The 24,938-nt window shown below is 36.8% G+C and overlaps 2 protein-coding genes across 5 annotated transcripts in view; both read left to right on the forward strand.

The window, feature by feature from the left end:
• ephb2b (eph receptor B2b) overlaps positions 1 to 4,516 on the forward strand; it is a 163,945-nt gene extending 159,429 nt beyond the window's left edge. For all 4 annotated transcript variants that reach the window (XR_013327516.1, XR_013327518.1, XR_013327517.1 and 1 more), the window contains exons 17-19: positions 3,226 to 3,373; positions 4,211 to 4,256; positions 4,408 to 4,516. The gene's annotated coding sequence lies outside the window, so the exon portion shown is untranslated. The remainder of the gene's footprint in view (positions 1 to 3,225; positions 3,374 to 4,210; positions 4,257 to 4,407) is intronic.
• A 4,953-nt stretch (positions 4,517 to 9,469) lies between these two features.
• lrrc38b (leucine rich repeat containing 38b) lies at positions 9,470 to 21,811 on the forward strand. Its single transcript, XM_077725430.1, has 2 exons — positions 9,470 to 10,610; positions 20,877 to 21,811. Exons 1-2 carry the CDS (start codon positions 9,977 to 9,979, stop codon positions 21,122 to 21,124), a joined length of 882 nt encoding a protein of 293 aa, XP_077581556.1. The 5' UTR covers positions 9,470 to 9,976; the 3' UTR covers positions 21,125 to 21,811.
• Positions 21,812 to 24,938: the final 3,127 nt, after the last annotated feature.

Here is a 24,938-nt window from a genome sequence, read left to right on the forward strand (position 1 = left end):
ACATTAATAGCGTTATAGTAATACATTTTCAGAGTAACCATGTTTTTTCTACTGTATGATACTCATTAATGCATATAATAATACAAATAAATATTTTTAAAAATCCACAATATTAGATATTAATCATTGTCAATCACTTTGAGAAATTGACAAACATTTTCTCCACTTTCCATAGACAAAACCGTCTTTATTCTGCCAAAAAATGCCCGTAAAATTGACAGGCTATAAGTGATAAGTACTTATATAAAATATAGCCTAATACATCATATCTGACACACTTTATGTCATTTTTTTGGAGCCTTTAGCGTCACTAAGTAATCACTTTGGCACATGTCCTACTTTGTCTATTTCCCACCGACAAGACAATAGCGTCCTCTCTAGCAATTTAGTGACACAAATTTCACTCTTGACTCTTCAGTCACAGTCGGCCATCTTGTGATGAGCTGGTCAAATGTGTATGTACGTGCTCAGGCTCAGCGGGTGCCGCTAGAACACTGTGACATGCAAACAGGAAGTGTTCTGGGACAATTGCTTCACAGCATGTCTACCGGTGCTCCGGGGTGCCCGATGGCGTCACGTTCCCACCTCACGTGGCCTTCCGTCACCTAGACGATTCTTGCAAGTGTGGGTGACTTTGCCAAGTTAGGCGACTGTACTTGCTGTCGGAGAAAATGCGCATTGTCATGTCAGTCTTGCAGATAGGGTTTTGTAATTATAATGTAAGCACATTAGATTTAGCATAACATATCTTGAGAAAATCCAATGGGGTCGTAGGTCAAAAATTAGTCAGTATTTGGACATATCTTCATGAGTTGTTTCAGATTTATTTTTTCTCAAGATATGTTTTGATAACTCTTATGTGCTTACATTTGAGTAAGCTTAACATATCTTTGGAAAAATCCAATGAGGTTGGATGTTGAAAATTAGTAAGTATTTGGACATTTCTTCTTTAGTTTTTTCAAATTCTCAAGATATGTTTTGCTAACTCTAATGTGCTTAAATTGGAGTAAGCTTAACATATCTTTAGAAAAATCCAATGAGGTTAGATGTTGAAAATCAGTATTTGGACATCTCTTCTTTAGTTTTTTCAAATTCTCAAGATATGTTTTGCTAACTCTAATGTGCTTAAATTTGAGTAAGCTTAACATATCTTTAGAAAAATCCAATGAGGTTGGATGTTGAAAATCAGTATTTGGACATTTCTTCTTTAGTTTTTTCAAATTCTCAAGATATGTTTTGCTAACTCTAATGTGCTTAAATTTGAGTAAGCTTAACATATCTTTAGAAAAATCCAATGAGGTTGGATGTTGAAAATCAGTAAGTATTCGAACATCTCTTTAGTTTTTTCATATTTTTAAAAAGAAATTATCTGGATATGTTTTGCTAATTCTAATGTGCTTACATTTGAGTTAGCTTAACATTTATTGAGAAAAATCTAATGAGGTTGGCTATCAAAAATCAGTAAATATTCGGACATCTCTTTAGTTTTTTCATATTTTTAAAAAGAAATTCTCAAGATATGTTTTGCTAACTCGCGTGCTTACATTTGAGTTAGCATAACATATATTGAATCCAATAAGGTCGGGTGTCAAAAAATAGTCAGTATTTGAACATCTCTTATTTAGTTGTTTCAGAATTCTTTTTCTCAACATATGTTTTGCTAACTATACTGTGCTTATATTTGAGTTAGCAAAACATATCTTGAGAAAAATCCAATGAAATAAAATGTCAAAAATTAGTCAGTATTCAGTCTTCTCTTAACTCTAATAGACTTTAATAAAAACAAAGTTATATATAATTTACTCCTTAGTAAACGATAAACCACTTCCGACAAATTTCTAAAACACGCTAGATCCTGTTTTGCCGACTTTAAGTCGAAACAAAGCTGACGCCGTTCTAGATGTTTCCGCTGACCGCAGGCAAAAGCCTTGGACCCAATTCCCTACTGGTCATGCAAGCAAGCCGTTGTGTTGGCCTGGGCCACGCCGTCCTCGCCAAACGTGACACGTCCCTTTTCCATCCCTGGGAGACACAATGTCTTTTCAGCCAGCCAGCCAGCCAATCCGCTCAGTCAGGACAGCTGCTGTCTGAGAAGGCGTCCCGTCAATCACGGTCCCTCCGGCAGCTCGACAAGGTCGTCGGGACCGGTGCGAAATCAGCATATTAGCGTCCGTATGGCATGCTGACGTCACCGAGGCGTTAGCTTGAATATAAAAGAGCACACGTGATTGGTTGAAAGTCACAATCATCGTTTATCTTTTGCATGCTGAGCTTCGAGGACATAGAAAGACACACGTGGTGTGTTTACAATGACGCTTCAGTTTCACAATTTTACTGGAAAACAAGTTATTTTTCTCCATTTTTTAAGGCTTTAATGCTAGAATTATTTCTTAAGAAATATTTGATCATATTTAGACTGGTTTTTATGTTGCTTTTTAGACTTTTGTCCTGTTTTAAACATTATATTTACATGTATATGTTCATTAATAAGGTTTTTCAGTTTTGTAGTACTTTTTGTATTGAAAAAATCTCAATGCACATCACTATCTGAAATATTTTTGATTTAAAACTATGTTGCTGATATTAAGAATAGTCATTTTCATCAAATTTTTATCAGCAGGAATCTCATAAAGCTCAAAAATTATTCAAAAAACAAATTTTTCACCAAAAAGCGGATTTCTGAGATACTTCTGGTTAGAGTGATGTAAAAATAAGTAATGTCGTGTTTTTAATCACGTTTTATGACTTTTTTTCCTATTATTATGCAAAAAAAATGTTGTGCACACGGACTTTAGTACATTGGCAGAAACTGATGCCCTAGAAACCAACTTCTAGTTCATGTTAGAGAAAAATAAGCAACAAAATAACTGTTTCACATTTAACATTCATCATATTTTGACTTTAACCTTATACTACTAATTTTTCTTTTTAAATATTACATTACATGACTTCTTGGAATTTCCCTGAGCATTACTCACGGCACCCTTGTTGGCAAACACTGCCTTAATATGCATTATTCCTTTTATTATATCAATTAAACTTAAATATAAAAGTTAAAAAGTACTCAGCACACAGTTTTAACTCCTGAAAATGTTCTTTTCTATAAACATTTTGGAAGTTATGAGCCAAAAGGACAACCATGTTGTCCAACATAGTAAATGCACTTACCAGAATTAGTCATGGTGGTCAATGGTACCTTTTTACTAACTACGTTTTCCTAAATAGCTCAACAAAGGAATCGAGCGCCTTGCCTGAACTCGCTCATCGCAGTCACCCAAGCATTTCATTCGCTGTGGCAGTTAGGGAGGCGCGGGACGGCGTTTGAAGTCGAGGGAGAACGCTCACTTGGACAGGCCACACGCGGTGTCAAATGGTAGGCAACGTGACTGTCAAAAAGACAAGGAGATTGGAATTAAAATGCTCTACTTGAACGGTAAGTATAGGATAAAAAAGTCTTTTGTATACCTAATTTGAACCAATTTGATGTAAAAAAAAGACACTTTAACATCCCTATAGTGAAGTCTAATGTGTTAAATACATATATCTTCATATGCTAATGACATTAGCTTGTCATGCTAACAGTTCTGAGACTGAGGGTTTTCGTTTCAAATTGTGTACACTGTATAAAAGCTTTTTGTACAGGATTTTTTAAAGGTATGTTTTTTTTGTAAAACTGATCAGGTTTTTTGGGGGGGGGCACATTGACTTTAAAAATTTGACAGATGGGCGGGGTCAGCACAAGATATGATACATATAAAAAAGTGCATCTGTTAACAGTATATATGAAACAAACAGAAAAAAGGACTAAAGTATTAACATATTCATCACTCATCATTAAAGTAAAAAGTATAAAGTACAAAGTAAAAAGGAATGTATTAAGAAATATTAAAATGTCATTTAGAAAAAGATAGAGGCGCTGCAAAACACAAAAAAAACAAATAAGAGTGGACAAAGCTTCTGCCACTGGCTTCCGCGTGATGGCGCCATCTTGGGGAAAAAATACATTACTTGGACAACGTTGGCGGGCCGGATTAAAAAGCCTGGCGGGCCTGATGTGGCCCACGGGCCGTAGTTTTCTCATATTTGACCTAGACAGTTAAAATGTCAGCGTCATACACCAACATCTACACCCTGTCCACTTTGGAGACAATGTTCCACTTTTAAATGTGCTTATGTGATTAAATATGTTGTTTTTTTTATCACTTAATAGGAGGAATTGCAATAACTAACAAGAGGACCAATTGGCTAGCTGACAGGTATGAAAATATGAATTTAATTGTATACACAAGGGACTGCTGTCTGGTAAATTCCCTCACTTAAATACTGACATATGACATTTGAGTGGCAGCTGAGTAGTCGCCATGTAAGCCCAGCTTTTAATTATTTGGACAATGTCATCATTATCAGGGAAGTGCAAGTCTGCCCTTCTAACAGTCAAACCCGGAGACAAGCCGTTACTTCCCACTGACAAGATCTACCAGGAAAGCACAAACATCAACCAATGGCATCAAGGTGACATGCTTTATTCGCTTGTTTTTCCTCCGGTAAGAACCTTCTACTTTCCTATATTAAGTCTACCGTATTTTCACGACTATAAGGCGCACTTAAAAGTCTTCAATTTTCTCCAAAATAGACAGTGCGCCTTCTAATCCAGTGCGCCTTATATATGGAAAAATCAGAAAACCATAAATGAAAAACCACCGCTGTCGGATATTAAAAAAACACAAACACCTGAAATGATACAATACTGTTAAATATGCAGATGCCATCTTAGTTTACAACATCTTCCATCCTATAGCTCCTCCCCCAATGCAAGATTTTATACAAAAAAAACCCAAAACATCAACAATGGCTGGCTTTAGAGGTGACTGTGAAGTAGTGAGTACTTCATACCTGGAAGTCAATAGCAATTACCCTATTTTCACCACTATAAGGCGCACTTAAAAGTCTTGAATTTTCTCCAAAATAGACAGTGCGCCTTATAATACAGTGCGCCTTAAATATGGAAAAAAATGTCATTCATTGAGGGTGCGCCTTATAATGCGGTGCGCCTTATAGTCGTGAAAATACGGTACTTGTTCCAGTCGACTGTGTTATGCATTCTATTCTCATTCTTTCCAGTCAATCCCACTTAAGGCTGTCTCCTTTTTAGTAAATTGAAACAGCGTACTACTCACCATGAAGGACATTGAAAGTTAAAGCTTTAAAACAAAAGAGGCGTAAGAGATTTCAGTTTGTAAAGTTCATTTTTAAACCTGTCATGGCTTCTGGGTCAGGTTTTGCTGATTGTGATTCTGGCAGGGACTCTCATCCAGTTCTTGAAAGAGAACTGGCAACATGGTGGAATAGGGCTTAACACATATGCCTTAAAAGGGAGTTTATACGAGGTTTTGATTGGTTTTGGCGGGTGCTTTTGGCTTGTGAGTTTGTCCCAAAAAAAGCTTCTGAAATGTTTTACAACATGTACTACTTCGGAAATACTTTGCTCTTTTAGCCAATACTAAAATACCATTCATAAGAAACCAGTTTGGACAAAATAATTGAATGCTTATATTGTCATTATACAAGTATAATGACCTTTAAATATTTCACCAAGTAGTGCACAAATAACAATACAAATAGATTAAAAAGTAAATAATAAATACATAAGTACTGTATTTTCACGACTATAAGGCGCACTTAAAAGTCTTAAATATACTCCGAAATAGACAGTGCGCCTTATAATCCAGTGCGCCTTATACAAAAAATATCCAAAACATCAACAATGGCTGGCTCTAGAGGTGACTGTAAAGTAGTGAGTACTTCATACCTGGCAGTCAATAGAAATTACCGTATTTTCACCACTATAAGGCGCACTTAAGTCTTACATTTTCTCCTAAATAGACAGTGCGCCTTATAATCCAGTGCGCCTTATATACGGAAACAATGTCATTCATTGAGGGTGCGCCGTATAATGCGGTGCGCCTTATAGTCGTGAAAATACAGTCGTTTGAATGAGAATGTATCCAGTGTTTGATGATTGTTGTTTGTCTACGGGACCTGAGAAACGATTAAAAGGGTCACATCCTCAGATGGAAAAACAAAGTGTCAAATGACGCTAAAACGGTCGCTACCGGCCTTAGCGTTCATCCTCTGCAATCCCCCCCTGTCAAGCAAGAACGAGCTCCGAGGGGCAAGGTGCCCACAATCCCCAAATGTCATAGGAAGACTTGAAGAAGCGACAGCTGCCGATGCTACGTCTTCAAACACGCCGCCGCCAAGACGCCCAAAGCGGCAAAGTGACATTTGGCGGCAGATTCTTCACAATGTCTTCCGCTAGCTATTCATTCGTCGACTAAGAAACGACGATAAACGTCAGCTGAGCAGGCCAAAACGACACGCTGTGCTTGACATTCATCAATAATGGATGGGTGGAGCTTAATTACAGTGGGTGAAAACTGTCATGCTGGGGTCTGGCTAACCGCTGGGGGATTGACATTGACTCGGTTACAAATCCCTTACCCTGCAATTCCCCTTATTAAGCCATAGTAAAAAAATTCTCCGAAGTGGATGGGGTGCCCAATCAGTAGGTACGAAATTCAAGATTTTGTAGATCTCGCTGTATAACTGCTTGACTGTCTGGGTACATTGCTTACTGACGGGCTATAGTTATATTGTGAAAAGGTGGTATGGTGTATTTACTGCATACAAAAGGTGCACCAAAATAATAAATTCACTTAAGTCTAAAATTTTAGACTTATGTGAGTAATAAGTCTAAAATTTGAGACTTTTGTGAGTCATAAGTCTAAAATTTGAGACTTTTGTGAGTCATAAGTCTAAAATTTGAGACTTATGACTCACATAACACTAAAATTTTAGACTTATGACTCACATGAGTCTAAAATTTTAGACTTATGACTCACATAAGTCTCAAATTTTAGACTTATGACTCACATAAGTCTCAAATTTTAGACTTATGACTCACATAAGTCTCAAATTTTAGACTTATGACTCACATTAGTCTCAAATTTTACACTAATGACTCACAAGTCTAAAATTTGAGACTTATGACTCACATAAGTCTAAGTCTCAAATTTTAGACTTATGACTCACATAAGTCTCAAATTTTAGACTTATGACTCACATAAGTCTAACATTTTAGACTTATGACTCACATAAGTCTCAAATTTTAGACTTATGACTCACATAAGTCTCAAATTTTAGACTTATGACTCGCATAAGTCTAAAATTTTAGACTTATGTGGAGAAAATTTTAGACTTATGTGAGTAAATACTGAAATAAGTTGTTTTCATCACTTAATATAAGGACTCACAATCATTAACAAGGGAAGCAATTGGCTAAAGTGCAGGTTTAATAACAAGCAATGGAGTATGGTGTTTAAAATTGTAGTCAATTCGTCAACTTCAGGTCAAAGTCTGTTAGCATTCAGGTCAGTATCCCATATGAATTTCAAACTATCTTTCTTTTCTTCATTTTTTTTTGATTGGCAGCCTGCTAATGTGAAATAGACTGGCAGTCCTAGCAAAGCAGTAGCTCGCTTGAAAGAGTTCTTATTAAAATGCAGCTCGAGTACTTCGACTGGTATACGTAACGACCGCTCTGTTGCTGAGTAAAAATCGGTTTGCCTCCATTAAAATGAGACCTTTTTATATTTTAGTAGCATAGACGATGCTAATAAAGAAAATTGGTTAATGCATGGTTATGAATTACCATATTTTCACGACTATAAGGCGCACCGCAGAGTAGAGTACCAAGACTAAATGTACAGACATTAATTACTACCTCATTTGCAAAGAGGGATTTTACATTATGTAAGAAAATGAAGTTTTCACGTGGCTAAAGTTCGCCTAAGATTTAATTTCTAAAAGCTCGCTAGCTGACATCTGGACAAATCCTCAGCTCACGCTAGGCGCCCTTGCCGGGTGCTCTTTTTTAATCGACTGTGCCAAAGTCTCATGACACGTAATCCGTATACGGTGTGCATTTTATTCGCCTCCGTTTTGATGAAAAAAACATCTTGGCCAACATTTTTTACACTAGTAATTCATACTGTTAAAATCTCACTTGGGCCCAAAAAATGACTACTGTATTTTCACGACTATAAGGCGCCCATAAAAGTCTTAAATTTTCTCCAAAATAGACTGTGCGCCTTATAATACAGTGCGCCTTATATATGGAAAAAACAGAAAAACAAAAACAAAAAAAACACTACTGTCGGATATAAAAAAAAAAAAAACTCCTGAACTGAATACTCAATACTGTTAAATATGCAGATGCCATCTTAGTTTACAAAGTATTCCATCATATAGCTCCTCCCCCACTGCAAGATTTTATACAAAAAAATCCAAAACATCAACAATGGCTGGCTCTAGAGGTGACTGTAAAGTAGTGAGTGCTTCATACCTGGAAGTCAATAGCAATTACCCTATTTTCACCACTATAAGGCGCACTTAAAAGTCTTACATTTTGTCCAAAATAGACAGTGCGTCTTATAATACAGTGCGACTTATATATGGAAAAAATGTCATTCATTGAGGGTGCGCCTTATAATGCGGTGCGCCTTATAGTCGTGAAAATACGATAGGTCCTAGGTAAAGAACTTGAGTATGGTGACAGTTCTTGGGAATAAACTGTCCTTGAGTCAGTTTGTCTTGGCTGTTATGGCTCTGTAGCGCCTTCCAGAAGGCAGCAGGTTGAAGTAGTGGTTGCCAGGATGTGTATTGTCTTTTATAATGCTCTTTGTTCCTCTAAGACACTGGGATTTGTAGATGCTGGACAGTGTAGTTGATGATCTTTTGAGCAGTGTTGATGTTTCTCTTTAATCCCCATTTTTTATCTATTTAATTTGTTTTTTTTAGATGAATTCTAAAGCATAAATTGATGATTTACTGTTTAATTTCAAGCCTGAAATGATAAAACTACTCATTTTGATATATTTAAATGATATATTGTCCTAGATTATGAACAGTTTATCATTATATAAGGTATAAATGTCATCATAACAAATTATTTATTGTATTTATAGCGTCTTCTCTCTTTAAATAAGCTACACATGATCTTATAATTAAAATCTCTTCAAACTTATTTGATGCTAAAGGACATCTTCCCCACATAAATCACCACTGGAGGTCACCAAAATGGCACCTGCTTCCTCTATGTTAGATTTCACTGATAGTTATTAGTTCGTCACACTGCAGGAAGTGACATCAAGTGTTGACAACGATACTAAGACACACCCCCAGCGGAGGAAGGATGAGATTGTTTTGGGGGGTGTGCGATTTGAGTCGTGCTACAGTCGGAGGCAGACGTCGGAGCTGCCCGGCTGCGCCTGTTTTTTACGCCTGTACACACTCGCGTGTGTGTATCTCCACGCATCATGCTACCGCTAGGATGCTAATTCCACTTTCCTGATCGGACTTAAGAGGACAGCTGCGGGTTGTCTTTTTTTTTTTTTTTAAATCCGTGGGGGGGTACATACCGGGGGGGATCTCCGCCGAGGAATCATCACAAGCATATTAATAATAAACGGTTGTTGGGGGTGGGAGGATGGGGGTGGTTCTAATCTTTCAACACGCTTGAGCGATGTTCGGCGGGATTCTCCGGGTCACAAAGGCTTTTCCCGTTTGGCTAATGGACCGATGGGGGGACGTGGCGGCGGCTTGCCATGTTTCAAACCCATCTCCGCCTCCAAGACCTTCTTGGTGACCGCTACCAGAGGAATCCCCCTCGTTCCCCCCCACGACTATCCTCGCCATCCTTGGTCTGTACCTCCAATTGCTTGAGTTTATTCCCCTTTTTTGACAACTCAATGATCTCCTGGGCGTCTTCGTTACTCCCCCATCGACCCTTGAGTCCCTCCATATTCCGGCATGTTCCATCCCCGGGTTTAATCCTGTCCTATTCCCCACCTTTGTCCGAATCCCCCATCCTCTGACCCTATCACCCCCTTCGTCCCCTAAACCCTTTCCCCCCCTCATGACCATGTTGCCATGTGTCATCTGGCTCCAGCCTATCCTCATGGTACTGACCTCAGTGTTCTGGACCCGTGGGGAGAACTGCCCAGCGACCTGTCTCTGTCCGGACCCCCATACAGTCGACTGTAGCGGCCGTGGACTCATACACCTCCCCAACGAGATACCCCTGGATGTCCGTCGACTTCTCCTCGCAGACAATTGGATACCCCGAATCCCTTCTGACTTCCTGGTTCTGTATAGCGACTTAGTCTACTTGGACTTACGAAACAATACGCTATCCTACATTGAACCGGGGACTCTTAGTACCTCCTCAAGGCTGGTTTTCCTGGACTTAGGCAGTAATAACTTGACGGAAATCCCTAAAGGAACTTTCGGGGAGTCCCGGAGCTTGATTAAACTACGACTAGGCAACAATCCGTACCTGAGTATGGTTAGCGAAGATGCTTTCCTGGGGCTTACTTCGTTACGGGAATTGGAACTGGAACGGAACGCCCTATCCGGGCTCAAAGTAGGGGCGCTAAGTCAACTGCCCTCTCTGAGGGTAGTAAGGCTGGAGGGTAACCCATGGGTTTGCAACTGCAACTTTGCAAGCCTGTTTGCGTGGCTCATGGATAACAGTCAAAAGCTTCCAAACGGTAATTAAATCTGGCAAGATTTTACATACTGTACACACACTGTTGTGACATATCCCTTCTATTTATGTTACTCTCTGTCGGAGAGGGAACCCCCCCCTTCTCCTCCCCTGAATCTCGTTCTAATTTAGTCTATCCTTTCCACCCCCATAGCCACTGATGCGAATTTGTAATATGACACAATAGCCCTTGTTCAGGGACGATAAACCTACAAAGAGATTTAAAAGATAGAATTTTGACTTTTATTCTTGGGAATTGATCGGAAAAATAGTAATCAATCTGGATTTTTTTAACTAGATGATGTATGGGGGGGCAGATATCTAGATTAGGGGTCTCCAAACAGGTTTTCAAGGGTTGTAGTCCATCCAGGTGTTTTGTTCTGACCGTTACAGTTAAAGCTATCAGGTTTCTGCTAAAACTAGGAGCACCTGAATGTAATCAACTGATTACACTAGACAGATTTGTGCAAAGGTGTCTTGTTTAGTTGGAATTAAATCATGTGGGCAGGTTTTGGAATAATTTGGTGACCTCTGTTAGACATCTTGGATATCAACACATGAAAAAGCATATGGTTGGATTTGAAAAACATCTGAATTTAATTGAGTGGAAAAAAAATCTCAAAGAAATCATAGTTGTCCTGAAATTTGGTCAAAGTTGGACAAAAAGTGGGATGGACAAAACAGATACAAAAATTGGATGATCTACCCTGCGACCAATTGCTTACCAGTATTCAGTTGTATTCCGTATCCCTTGTTTTTTTTTAGAAAATGTACTGTTTGGTCGCAGTTTCATTCCAAACAATCAATAACCGTATTTTCTCGCATATTAGCCGACTCTGCGTATAAGCCGTACCCTTAAAATTGCCTTAAAATAGTTGAATTTTTACAATTTCTCTCGTATAATTCACAATTTTCACCGTTCTGGATTGAACATTCCGAAAGAGTGTTTAGCATACACCTAGACTAATTCAAAAAGGAAGTCTTGTGAGCAGTACAACCAGGAAATTTGTCCGTAGTGGTCTTGTTTGTCATCCCTAGGTAAGATGGCGGCACCCTGAACGAGATACAACAGGCATAAGTGAGTTTTTTTCACATTTTATGCAAGATACGTTTTTTTTTCTTCTTGAATTTCATTCATAAACATAAAAATTAATTTAGTTTAGCGTTTTATCTGTTTATCTTTTCACTATTTTGAAATGAGTGACCGCATCAGCCATTTTTTTTGCATTATGGCATTTCGTCTTTGTCAACTTGCAGTTTTGTGCATGTCAAGTCTAATTTATGCTCATAAAAGCCGTACCCTCGATTCAGTCATCATATTTTTTTAGCAACAAATATGCATAAAAACAGTAAGCCATCAATTTCTAGCTTTAAACAATGTCATAAATTGGGTTAACATTTAAGCCCATGTGACTTTGCATTAGATAACAATGAACAAGATTTGTGTGTGTTTTGAGTGCTTCTGAGAAACAACACAAATCTCACACTAAGACTTCAGACATATTTTTACTATGACTGTGAGCTGCTTACAATAGCGAAGAGGCCTCTAACAGCCATAGGGGGTTTTGTACTATTTGTTCTAGTTCACGCACAGGCGGAAAAAAAATGAGGCTGTTTAATATCCGCTTTCCTTCAGCTCAGAGTATACACGGTAGCATATCCCATCAGACACTGCGCAAATAGTTCCCAACTGAAGCTCAGCCACACGATTACCGTATTTTCACGACTATAAGGCGCACTTAAAAGTCTTAAATTTTCACCAAAATAGACAGTGCGCCTTATATATGGAAAAAACTGAAAACCAAAAACGAAAAACCATCACTGTCGGATATTAAAAAACACAAACGCCTGAACTGATACAATACTGTTAAATATGCAGATGCCATCTTAGTTTACAACATCTGCCATCATATAGCTCCTCCCCCACTGCAAGATTTTATACCAAAAAAATCCAAAACATCAACAAAAGTAGTGAGTGATTCATACCTGGAGGTCAATAGCAATTACCCTAATTTTCACCAGTATAAAATGCACTTAAGTCTTAAAATTTCTCCAAAATAGACAGTGCGCCTTATAATACAGTACGCCTTATATATGGAAAAATGTCATTCCTTGAGGGTGCACCTTATAATGTGGTGCGCCTTATAGTCGTGAAAATACGGTAGTCTTGTCTATGAGAAGAAACAATATGGCAGAGACCCTTTTATGCTTTGACTCAAGGGAGTTTCAAGTAGAGATTATCAATAGCTCACATGAATTGATGAATTAGTTGAATAAACATTCTGTTTGAATGGGGAGAGTTCTTGAAAATGCAAACAAGCCTTAGAAGAGAGGCTGTACTTCACATTAGAGCAGGATTACTTAGTACTTTGGGGTCAGAAAGTGGTCCTTGGCTCATTCGCTCTATGGGAAGTTTACATAACTTAACATAAAAACATAAAAAACCCTAGGCAAATTAACATAATTTTAAAAGTAAAACAAAACAAAAAAACAGTTTTAAGGTCCTGAATTTAACATTCTTTAGTCTAACTTGCTCAGATTATCAAATTCATTGAAAAACCCTGTTTTGGATACTTGTACAAATGTGTATTTAAATCCTAGTGTCCACCTGAAGGGCAAAATGGAATAATAAATCAGATTTAATAATGCACTCGCATTGACATTAATGATATGATAGCACACTTTACAATCCGAGCACGGACAGTTGATGGATTACACGTGGGATTACGTGGGATTGATCTACCTCGTTTTGATTGACCGCTTGTAGCTTTAACGTTGATTTCTGCGTCAGCGATAAAAACGTTGTTTTCATTCGTTTGAGAGCACTTTGTACACGACATGTCATGACCAGATTGCCCTCCGGGGGTTTGCAACATGCCAATTACATAGCAAGGAAATGTAATAAAGAATCACTCAGGGAGAGATCATGAAAGCGTAAAGTCATAAAAAATTTATATGAAAAATTCATAGGATGGGAATAGGCTGGGGGGAGGGGGGGGGATATGTTAAGGGAGGCGAGAGGAATAGAAAATGATGAGCGAAGGTCGTGGGTGCATCACTCAGGAAGGGGATTCCTTATGCATGGAAAGCCAATCAGATTGTGTTTTATCAGCGCTCCTATTGGCCGATTGAGAAAAGCTCGTCAAAGTGAAAAGGCAATGTTTTATGATCAGAGTTTTCAAAAAACTAAAGAAAAACATTTTTTATCGTGAAAAAGCAATATTTTATGATACTAGTTTTTGAATAATAACAAAAAAATAGTTTTATCGTGAAAAAGCAACCTTTTATGATCAAAGTTTTCAAAAAAACAACAAAAAAACATTTTATCGCGAAAAAGCAACATTTTGTGATTGGAGTTTTTTAAAAACAAAACAAAAAAAATCAATTTAATCATGAAAAAGACACATTTTATGATCGTAGTTTTCAAAAAACAACAAAAAAATTAGTTTCATCATGAAAAAGCACAATTTTATGATCAAATTTTCAAAAAACAACAAAAAAATCCTTTTTATCATGAAAAATCAACATTTTATGATCATAGTATTGGAAAAACAAAACAAAAAAATCATTTTTATCACGAAAAAGCTAAATATTATGACCATAGTTTTCAAAAAACAAACCAAAAAATCATTTTTATCGCGAAAAAGCCAAATTTTATGACCATAGTTTTCAAAAAACAAAACAAAAAAAATCCTTTTTATCAGCACATACCACATCAAGTATAAAGATAGCCGTTGATAACGTGGGTGGCCGAGAGCTATTTTTTTTCAAGACCGCTGTGTATTCTGCCGTTTTTCAGGGTGCCAAGTTGAAAGGCTACAAAAGGAAAAGTCAGGCTTCAAATTCACCAAAACATGAGCTTTGCTAGCTAGCTTTTCACATAACTGGACTGCCATGGCCTGCAGGCATCTCTCTAGCTCCAATTACCCCGGCCAATGCACCCAGAGAACCATGTCACCCTGAATTATACATAGCCTTTGTTCATCCTTAAGCTACCGGCGGATAAGACCACAATGGATCATGTTTAAACTCGTTTCTTAATTAAAACAATCAACTGTTAGCATCAACTAACGTATAGTATGTCCTTTTAAGGCTTAAATAACAGGTACCGTATTTTCACGACTATAAGGCGCACTGAAATAACAGGTACCGTATTTTCACGACTATAAGGCGCACTGAAATAACAGGTACCGTATTTTCACGACTATAAGGCGCACTGAAATAACAGGTACCGTATTTTCACGACTATAAGGCGCACTGAAATAACAGGTACCGTATTTTCACGACTATAAGGCGCACTGAAATAACAGGTACCGTATTTTCACGACTATAAGGCGCACCCTCAATGAATGCCATTTTCCCATATGTAAGGCGCATTGGATTATAAGGCGCACCCTCAATGAATGGCACATTTTATTTTTTTCCATATATAAGGCGCACTGGATTATAAGGCGCACTGTCTATTTTGGAGAAAATCTAAGACTTAAGTGCGCCCTATAGTCGTGAAAATACAGTAAGTTTTTTTTTTAGGATTTTTTTCTTTTTATTCTGCGTGGAGGCCACTATTGGTTGAAGTACTATTGTTTATTCAATATATTTTATGCAGTTATCAGTGTCGGTACAGATTTTGTTGTTTTCCAGCCTTATTCTATTTCATACTTGACTGTTGAAGCTAAATACCATATTTTCCATATATAAGGTGCACCACATTATAAGGCGCACCCTCAATGAATGGCATGTTTTATTTTTTTGCCATATATAAGGCGCACTGGATTATAAGGCGCCCTGTCTATTTTGGAGAAAATTTAAGACTTTTAAGTGCGCCTTATAGTCGTGAAAATACGGTACATAATTATTTTTAAAAATTTGGTTTCCCTTCCCTACGAAACGGCTTTTATTTCATTGCACAAACCGTCGGTAATCAAACTTATGTGTGCCAAATCTGTGAACTTGGCATCACGGGGGAAATCAAGACCTGAAAAATGAAATGGGAATTGGCTTTGCTAGTATGGGGCTTTCTGGCTGCTATATTATGCAGTCTGTCTGGGGAACCGTGAAGATCAAAAATAGCAGAAGCTACGCATGTCCGAATTTGTCTTTTCAATCCGTTTTCTGCTTCTTCTTGCGTTTTAACCTTTGCATCTAGAACCGAGTAGCAACACACGTGCTTATGTCTTAATTAGCTACATTTCTTTTGCCCTTAGGAAAGGTTTTGTGACCTTTTGTACAACATTAGCCAGTTAGCGTCGTCTACACCTCCTCCTTATGGTTAGTTGGTTCTCATACAACAGTTTCAAGCACCGTATTTTCACGACTATAAGGCGCACTTAAAAGTCTTAAATTTTCTCCAAAATAGACAGTGCGCCTTATAATCCAGTGCGCCTTATATATGGAAAAAACAGAAAACCAAAAACGAAAAACCATCACTTTCGGATATTAAAAAAACAAAAACGCCTGAACTGAAACTAAACTGTTAAATATGCAGATACCATCTTAGTTTACAACATCTTCCATCATGTAGCTCCTCCCCCACTGCAAGATTTTATACAAAAAAAATCCAAAACATCAACAATGGCTGGCTCTAGAGGTGACTCTGAAGTAGTGAGTGCTTCATACCTGGAAGTCAATAGCAATAACCGTATTTTCACCACTATAAGGCGCACCTAAGAGTCTTAAATTTTCTCCAAAATAGACAGTGCGCCTTATACTCCGCCTTATATATGGAAAAAACAAGTTTCCAAAATCTTCCATCATATAGCTCCACCCTCACTGCAAGATTTTATACAAAAAAATCCAAAACATCAACAATAGCTGGCTCTAGAGGTGACTGTAAAGTAGTGAGTGCTTCATACCTGGAAGTCAATAGCAAATACCGGGTCCAATTTTCACCCTCAACTTTGACAAATGACAATTTCTGTTAGCATAGCCTTGCTTGAAAACTGTTTACTGCCCTTTTAGCAACTGACCTTCAAATTTCCGTTAGTTTGTAGACTGGAAACAACAAATCTAGCTCTTAAATAAAACAAAAAAAGGTATGAAACCAATCTAAGTCTTGCAGTAGCCTGACTACCAACAACAAAAACCTACCACTAACGGACTTAATCGCCCTTTCCGTCATTCATTCATATTAAAAAAAATCCAAAAGGATTACAGTGACGTCGGCGTTCCCCAGACCGATTTAATCAAATAACTGAATGAGCTTGATGGTGGAAAAAAAAGTATCAGGGACCACTCTCCAAAGAAGGCCATTGGAAACGGTAACATGATAACAGATGGGACGACACTCATTACCCAAAGAGCTTGACATGATGCCATCTTGATACATACAGTTGAATGTCTGTGGTGTGCGTGTTGGAAACGCATGTTTCATTCATCAGAGAGTGAGAAACTCAATTACGTGACACCAGGCAAAGTGCTTTACTGTACATTCCGTATATTAATCCCTGTTTATTATGCAAGGAAGGGACTGAGCCATGTAATGCAATGTTTCCCAACCACTGTGCCGCGGCTGAAACTGCTATTTTGGTGGTTATTTTTCTCTTAACATGAACCAGAAGTTGGTTTCTAGGGCATCAGTTTCTGTCAATGTAATAAAGTCCGTGAGCCATGCAATGTAATATTTAAAAAGAAAAAATAATATGAATATTAGAGACTAAAAATTGTAGTATAAGGTTAAAGTCAAAATATGATGAATGTTAAATGTGAAACAGCCATTTTGGTGGTTATTTTTCTCTAACATGAATTAATATGAATATAAGATTAAAATGGAACTATTACAAGGTTCAAATCAAAATATGATGGACGTTAAATTGTAAATTATACTATTATTTGATTCAAGTTGTCAAACAGTAATTTTTTGCTCTTTCTCTAAGTCGAAAAACGGAAGTTGTCTGGTTTCTAGCGCATCAATTTTTGCCGACGTAAAGTCTGTGTGAGAACAATTTTTTTTGCGGAATATTAGGAGATTTAAGTAATATTTAGAGAAAAATCATAAAATGATGCGATCAATAACTTTACTTGGTTATTTGCATCAATCAAACCGGAAGTTGTTCAGGCTCCACAGGCCAAATTTCCGTGACATTAGGTCATTGTGAAAAATTAGATTTTGGAATAATTTTGGATGCGATTTCTGCTGATAAAACTTTGATGAGAATAACTATTATAAATATAGGCGACAAAGATTTTCAGATGGTGGTATCCCTTGAGATTTTTTTCAATGCAAAAAGTGTGCCTCGGCTCAAAAAAGGTTGGGATACACTGATGTAATGGATGCTCGACTAGTGTAAAGTTAACGACAGTTTATGTCCATTTGAATGTTTTTCATTTAAAACTATGTCGCCTGTATTAAAAATAGTCATTCACATCAAAGTTTTTCAGCAGGAATCACATAAACCTCCAAAATTATTCAAAAATTTATTTTTTACACTGACCCAATGCCACTTAAAGTTGAGATAGTGATGCAAAAATAAGTAATGTCATGTTTGTAATCCATAATTGTATGAATTTTCTCAAAATATGACTTAAATCTCATAATATTACACAAAAAAAGTTGTGCGCACGGACTTTAGTATGTTGGAAGAAACTGATGCTTTAGAAACTAAACAAGTTCTGGTTTATGTTAGAAAAAATAAGCAACAAATTGACTGTTTTACCAATTTAATGTTTTAAATGTATAACTTATAATTTAATGTTTATCATATTTTGATTTTAACCTTAGAATTCTTGAATTTTAATCTCTGAATATTACATTTTAAGACTTCTTGCAAATAAAACATGAACCCCAAACCTTAATATAATAACCTAAAAATAATAATATAATTTCAAACCCATTTTTTAAAATAATCCTCAACTTCAATTTGTTAAAGACCAGTTCAAATGTTTTTAATCATTATTTTCTTTTACTATTGGCATATAAGAAAATTCACTTTCAAAAAAAAGTGATACTGTGATTTAAATGTAAAATGATGGTACTGCGAATGCATGATGTCACTTCAAATTTTGAACAAAACTCAATCCAATTCTCAACCCTGACACAAAGTTTGCAAAAGTTTACCCTTAAAACCAAAACCGAAATCAATACAAGGAGGTGCGAATGAGGTTAACAGAGTAATTTCACAAATGCAAGTTGAAACTTATACAAGAGCTTCCCAGTTCACAAAATAACCGCAAATTGCTCTGAAATCAGAATGTACTATAGTCGGTCACTAATTCACACTGATGATGCAAAGCCACCGTATGAATTATTAATGTTTTTTCCCCCAACCTTGAATCACAACATTTTCGTACTGGCCTAACTTATCTAATATCATATCAACATACAGCTAAATCTAAATCCTGTATACCGTATTTCACGACTATAAGGCGCAATGCATTATAAGGCGCACCCTCAATGAATGACATTTTTTTCCATATATAAGGCGCACTGTATTATGAGGCGCACTGTATTATGAGGCGCAGTGTATTATAAGGCGCAGTATTGTTTCAGTTCAGGCATTTGTGTTTTTTTAATATCCGACAGTGGTGTTTTTTCTTTTTTGGTTTTCTGTTTTTCCATATATAAGGCGCACTGGATTATAAGGCGTAACTGTCTATTTTGGAGAAAATTTCAAGACTTTTAAGTGCGCCTTATAGTCGTAAAAATACGGTAATAGAGTCTGTAGTCATAACAAGCCCAAAGACTTTCATCTCGGTATTCTCGTTAGTCATTTTAACCGTATTATGCATCATTTTCAAAGCCAGACCTTCCTCGTTTTGGTCTGTAAACTCATTTGTTCTGATTCCCGCACCAACACGGCATGTTTGACAAGTCTTGGAATGAATGTGGTCATTAACCAGTGCGCTGTTTCGTGCCTGAATCGTTTTCATTGGCTCCTTGTCAATTTAACTTCGACGCATGGGATTCTAATGGTGAACCAGATTGCTAAAGCTCGGGTTGGATCATCTGTTCGTGCCGTATAAATGATCCAAATATCACGAGGCGTTCGGGAGTTATGTCGAATACAAGTCGTACAATGTTATTAAAGCAGAGAAGCTGGCAACGAATGGGGAAAGGAGATTAAAAAAATGCAATATAGAGATGCACTGAATGGACTTTAATGCTGAATTAAGTATGAATTTACAGTATTTACGTACATTGGGCGTATTTGTCACTCAAAAATATAATCACTGAATTGAGGGTACGGCTTATATGCGCATAAATTCGACTTGACATGCACGAAACTGCAAGGTGACAAAGTAAAAACGTCATAGTGCAAGATAATGTGGTCAATATGGTCATTTATTTCAAAATAGAGAAAAGATAAACAGATAAAATGCTTAACAAAATTTAGTTTGACGTCTTTTAATGAAATTCAAGAAAAATATCTTGCATAAAACGTGAAAAAACTGACTTGTGCTCGCTCAGGGTGCTGCCATCTTACCTTGGGATGACAAACTAGACCACTATGGACACACTTCCTGGTTGTACTGGTCACTTGACTTCCTTTTTTAATTTGTCTAAGTGCTGGAAACAACTTAAACGAATGTGAAATCCAGCCATGGATTTATATTCTATTTAGTATCTCAGAAATACCACCTATGATGATTTCTCTTAAAATTTTTCCTTCAAAGTAACACATTTGTACTCCCTTTTAAAACCACGCATGTGGTGGTGAAAATTGGGAATCAAGGGGCGGCTTATACGAGGGAAATTGTAAAATTCAACGATTTTAGGGCAATTTTAATGATGCGCTCTATACCCAGAGGCGGCTTATATGCGAGAAAATAGTTTTTTTTTTTTTTAGGATAAGTACTCCCTATTAAAAACATGAATATAGAGCACAACATTGTGAATCAGATGGCGTCTTATATGAGGGAAACTGTAAAATTCAACGATTTTAGGGCAATTTTAAGGGTGCACTTTACACCCAGAGGCGGCTTATATGCGAGAAAATACGTTTATTTTTTTAGGGTAAGTACTCCCTATTAAAATCATGAATATAGAGGACAACATTGTGAATCTGGGGGCGTCTTATATGAGGAAAAATGTAAAATTCAACGATTTTAGGGCAATTTTAAGGGTGTGCTTTATACCCGGAGGCGGCTTATATGTGAGAAAAACAATTTTCAGGGTATTGTGGATAACAATAACTCGTCTGCCCTTGTATTTTTTACGTAATCGACCAACAAAGATTGGCCTACAAGTCGAAACAGGGTGTCAATCACTTATGAACCCACTTTAAGCATGTCTAGCAAATCTGTCTAATACGATTTTCTCTCTCTCCGGGTCCAGGAGTGGAAGGCATGGAGTGCTCCCTCCCCATGGACGGCCGTCGCGTGTCCCTGACCCAACTCTCCAAGGACAGCTTCCGCGAGTGTCAGGCTAGCCTGACGCTAACGGACCTGCTAATCATCATTTTCTCGGGCATATCTGTATCTGTTGTAGCCATTATGACCAGCTTCTTCTTGGCTTCCACCGTCCACTGCTTCCAACGTTGGAGTAAAGGCTCCAAGGGTGACGAAGAGGAGAGCGAGGAATAATAAAAATGTACTTTTTCCAAAAGGGCTTGTAGGATGAGGATGTTCGGGACTTGGACCGGATTCCACAGACGACGAGGCTTGGTGAACGTCCAGGATTGTTTTGAGGAAGGATTTCGAACCTGGTACCGGTTTTGATTTCTTGGCCATGGGGCATCTGACTGTACGAAAAGTCACTTGTAGGGGATTGGTAATATTTAGAGGGCAGCTCCCATTCGCGCAAAACTATTTGACATTTTTCCAAAGCTAGCTTAAGTAGCAATGTGCATAGTTTGCTTATAAAAAAGAACACATAAACAGGAACCCCAAAGGGGAATAATATAGGGATGTGTTCACACCTGTAGCTTGGGACATTCCAGACCAAAGTGGGATTTCATGATTTTGGGGGGTTTTAGTAGAGGACCAATGCCTGGTAGTAAAATAAAAAAAACGGTTTGGGTAGTAAAATTAAAAAATGGCCTGGGTAGTAAAATATTAAAAACGGCCAGGGTAGTAAAATTACCAAAAAATGTGTGGGGAGTAAAATTACAAAAAAATGACCTGGGTAGTAAAATTACAAAAATCAGCCTGGGTAGTAAAATTACAAAAAAATGGTTGGGTAGTAAAATTACAAAAAAATGTGTGGGTAGTAAAATTACAAAAAAAATGTGTGGGTAGTAAAATTACAAAAACAGCCTAGGTAGTAAAATTACAAAAAAAACAGTCAGGGTAGTAAAATTACAAAAAAAAAATAACTGAGTGGGTAGTAAAATTACAAAAACAACCTGGGTAGTAAAATTACAAAAAAAAAAAAAAAAACGGCCTGGGTAGTAAAATTACAAAAAACAGCCTGGGTAGTAAAATAAAAAAACAAACAAATTTGATTTAATTTAAATTAAAAAAGGCCACTATTTTGGAAATTAAACCGAAAAATAGAAACCTCTATACATTTCTACATATTGACCAATTATTTCATAATTTTATTTTATTTATCATCATTTTAGCTTCCAGACAAACCTCCCAAAAATACTCAAAAAATTGGGTACCAAACACAAAAATTAAACTCTAAAATTGTCCCAAAATACTTCAAATTCTAACATACTATAAGAAAAAACTCTTAATCGTCAACTCATCTATTCCTTTTGTCTTAAAATTCCCAACAAACAATTGTCACTACAATTCATACAAAAACAATTTAGTTTTTTAACCCACACAAACAAGTGTGAACACAACCTTCCCCAACACATATTCTGCGGGTTATCAATTCACCCTAGGCTGCTCACACCCTCAAAAAAAAAAAAAAAAATCCGAAATATGTCATCCAGCCCAATGACCTCAATATTTACCCCCCCCCCCTCCACCCCCTCTGACATCACATCCTGTCGTTCGTGCCGTGTATTTTGCTACCAGGCGAGAGAACAAAAAACATGTACAGCAGATTTCACAGTATATTATATATACTATGTAGTCACTCACACACATATATGTACACAATTAAAACAAGCATTAACATATAAATCCAGAAAATATACTCGATCATTAGCTTGTTGTAAAAAAAAAATGAATTAGCGCTGAGTATAATCCTCACAATTAGGGATAAAAGTGATATTATAAAACAAGAGTATATGTACTATCTATTGTGGCAATGCACTTTAAATGGTGAATCTAATTATGTGACATTATGCCCTAATTACACCATTCCGACTGGTTTTGTTCTGCCAAAGATCAGGTTTAAGCGAAGAGATTTTTAAAAATGTTATTTATCAATTTTTTTCTTTCATTTAAGTGGTTTAATTCCGGTTACTGCCAAGCCAATTCAGGCTTTTAGTCATTGTGAAATTCATCCATTTAAAAGCCTTGGTAATAAGCGATTATTTAATAAACTATTCACAGAATTCCCGTGCTTTTAATTTAATATGAAGCTAATTGTTTTACAATCAAGGTTTTGATTAACCCAATGGCAGCCAATCACTGCCAAGCGCTCCTGTTCAAAAGGATTGGACGTCTCCTCTGGATAAATTCTTTTAAAAAACACCACGTACAAGGATTTTTATTAATATTTTCCCTTCAAAGTAAGACATTTGTAGCCTGTATTAAAATCATTAATATGGAGTTGAAAATTGTGAATCAGGGGCGGCTTATATGTGAGAAATTTTTAAAAATCAAGGATTTTACGGTAATTCTAAGGGTATGAGTTATACGTGGAGACGGCTAAGATGCGAGAAAATACAATATGAGGGCTTATATGAGAGAAATTGTGGAATTCAATGGTTTTAAGGCAATTTTAAGGGTGCGGCTTATACGTGGAAGCGGCTAATATGCTAAAAAAATACGATATGAAGGCTTATATGAGGGAAATTGTAAAATCTAATGATTTGAAGGGAATTTTAAGGGTACGGCTTATACGTGGATGCGACTTATATACGAGAAAATACAATACAAAGGCTTATATGAGGGAAATTGTAAAATCCAATCATTTTAAGGCAATTTTAAGGGTGCGGCTTATACCTGGATGCGACTTATATGCGAGAAAATACAATACAAAGGCTTATATGAGGGAAATTTTAAAATCTGATGATTTTTAAGGCAATTTTAAGGGTGTGGCTTTTACACGGCGGCGGCTAATATGCGAGAAAATACAAATTGAGGGCTTATACGAGGGAAATTGTAAAATCCAATGATTTTTAAGGCAATTTTAAGGGTACGGCTTATACGTGAATGCGACTTATATGCGAGAAAATACGGTAACTTCATTTCTCTCAACCAACGGGATATTCAAGCATGCACTGTTGTGTTAACTACTCATAGATTCATGTCTATTTTTATATTAAACCTTTCAGAAGGGAGACTTTATTTACTGCCAGACCCCCTCACAGCCCCCCCTGGGGGTTAACGTTGACTTTGAACCCCAACTTTTATCAAAATGCTTATCAAAAATGCCCTATCGTTTAAAGGAGGTAAGCAGTCAGAGTCAAATGGAGATTTAAACAGCAATGACCGTGTGACGATGTTGTTGCACACCAATGCATTTCCAAATGTCAAACACGTCATATGTGTAGCTGTATTTGGTTGTTTGGTTTAAAAAAAATCAAATAAATACCTTTTTTTCTGTCCTTGTGTCGTATACTATGTGTAGTGTATCCTGCGATTTGATTTTGCCCTTTTTCTCGTCTTAAATCCTCAAAAATGCTTTTAATTGCACCATTTTTTTTGTTTAAGATTGGGATTCTTTTGGGAAAAGTTTATAATTGTTTCTGGTGAAAAACATGGGTCCCAAGTGGTAAGTCAAACCAGAAGGATTTACTGTTTAATTTCATGCCTGGGATTATTTTTTCTATTAATCCCATTATGATGTCAACCCAATTTAATGGGGATGGGTCAAACTCATGTCAGGGCTCATTTTTTTTATTTGCAAATATGACTTATAATTCATTGGCTGGCTTTGAGAGTGACAAATGATCCAGATTGGGTCTAAAAATGAACTGTTTTGACATAAATAAATTAACTTTGCAGTGTAGATTAGATCAGATTAGAACTTTATTTAATCTTACTTGGAAAATTCCATTTCAACCAAGTGTTGTTAAAGTAGATATGGATATTAAGCACTTTTGGGCGAAATGGAAAGCAAAAATTAACTGTTTTTGACAAAAAAAATAACTTTGTAGTATAGATTAGAGCAGATTAGATCTTTATTTCATCCGTTATTCCGGAAATTCCATTTCGATCAAGTGTAGTTAAAGTATATAAGTAGATATGGACATTAACCACCTTTGGTAAAAATGGAAAGCAAATATGAACTGTTTTTGACATAATAATATGAACTTTGTAGTATAGATTA

Source organism: Stigmatopora nigra, chromosome 10 (assembly GCF_051989575.1).
Source record: "Stigmatopora nigra isolate UIUO_SnigA chromosome 10, RoL_Snig_1.1, whole genome shotgun sequence".
NCBI lineage: Eukaryota > Metazoa > Chordata > Actinopteri > Syngnathiformes > Syngnathidae > Stigmatopora > Stigmatopora nigra.

Bases quoted from the DNA above. Each gene is read 5' to 3' on its own strand.
- lrrc38b (XM_077725430.1), top strand. From the start codon at position 9,977: ATGACCATGTTGCCATGTGTCATCTGGCTCCAGCCTATCCTCATGGTA. The intron at 10,611-20,876 runs GTAATTAAATCT...CTCCGGGTCCAG, and splicing joins CAGTCAAAAGCTTCCAAACG to GAGTGGAAGGCATGGAGTGC.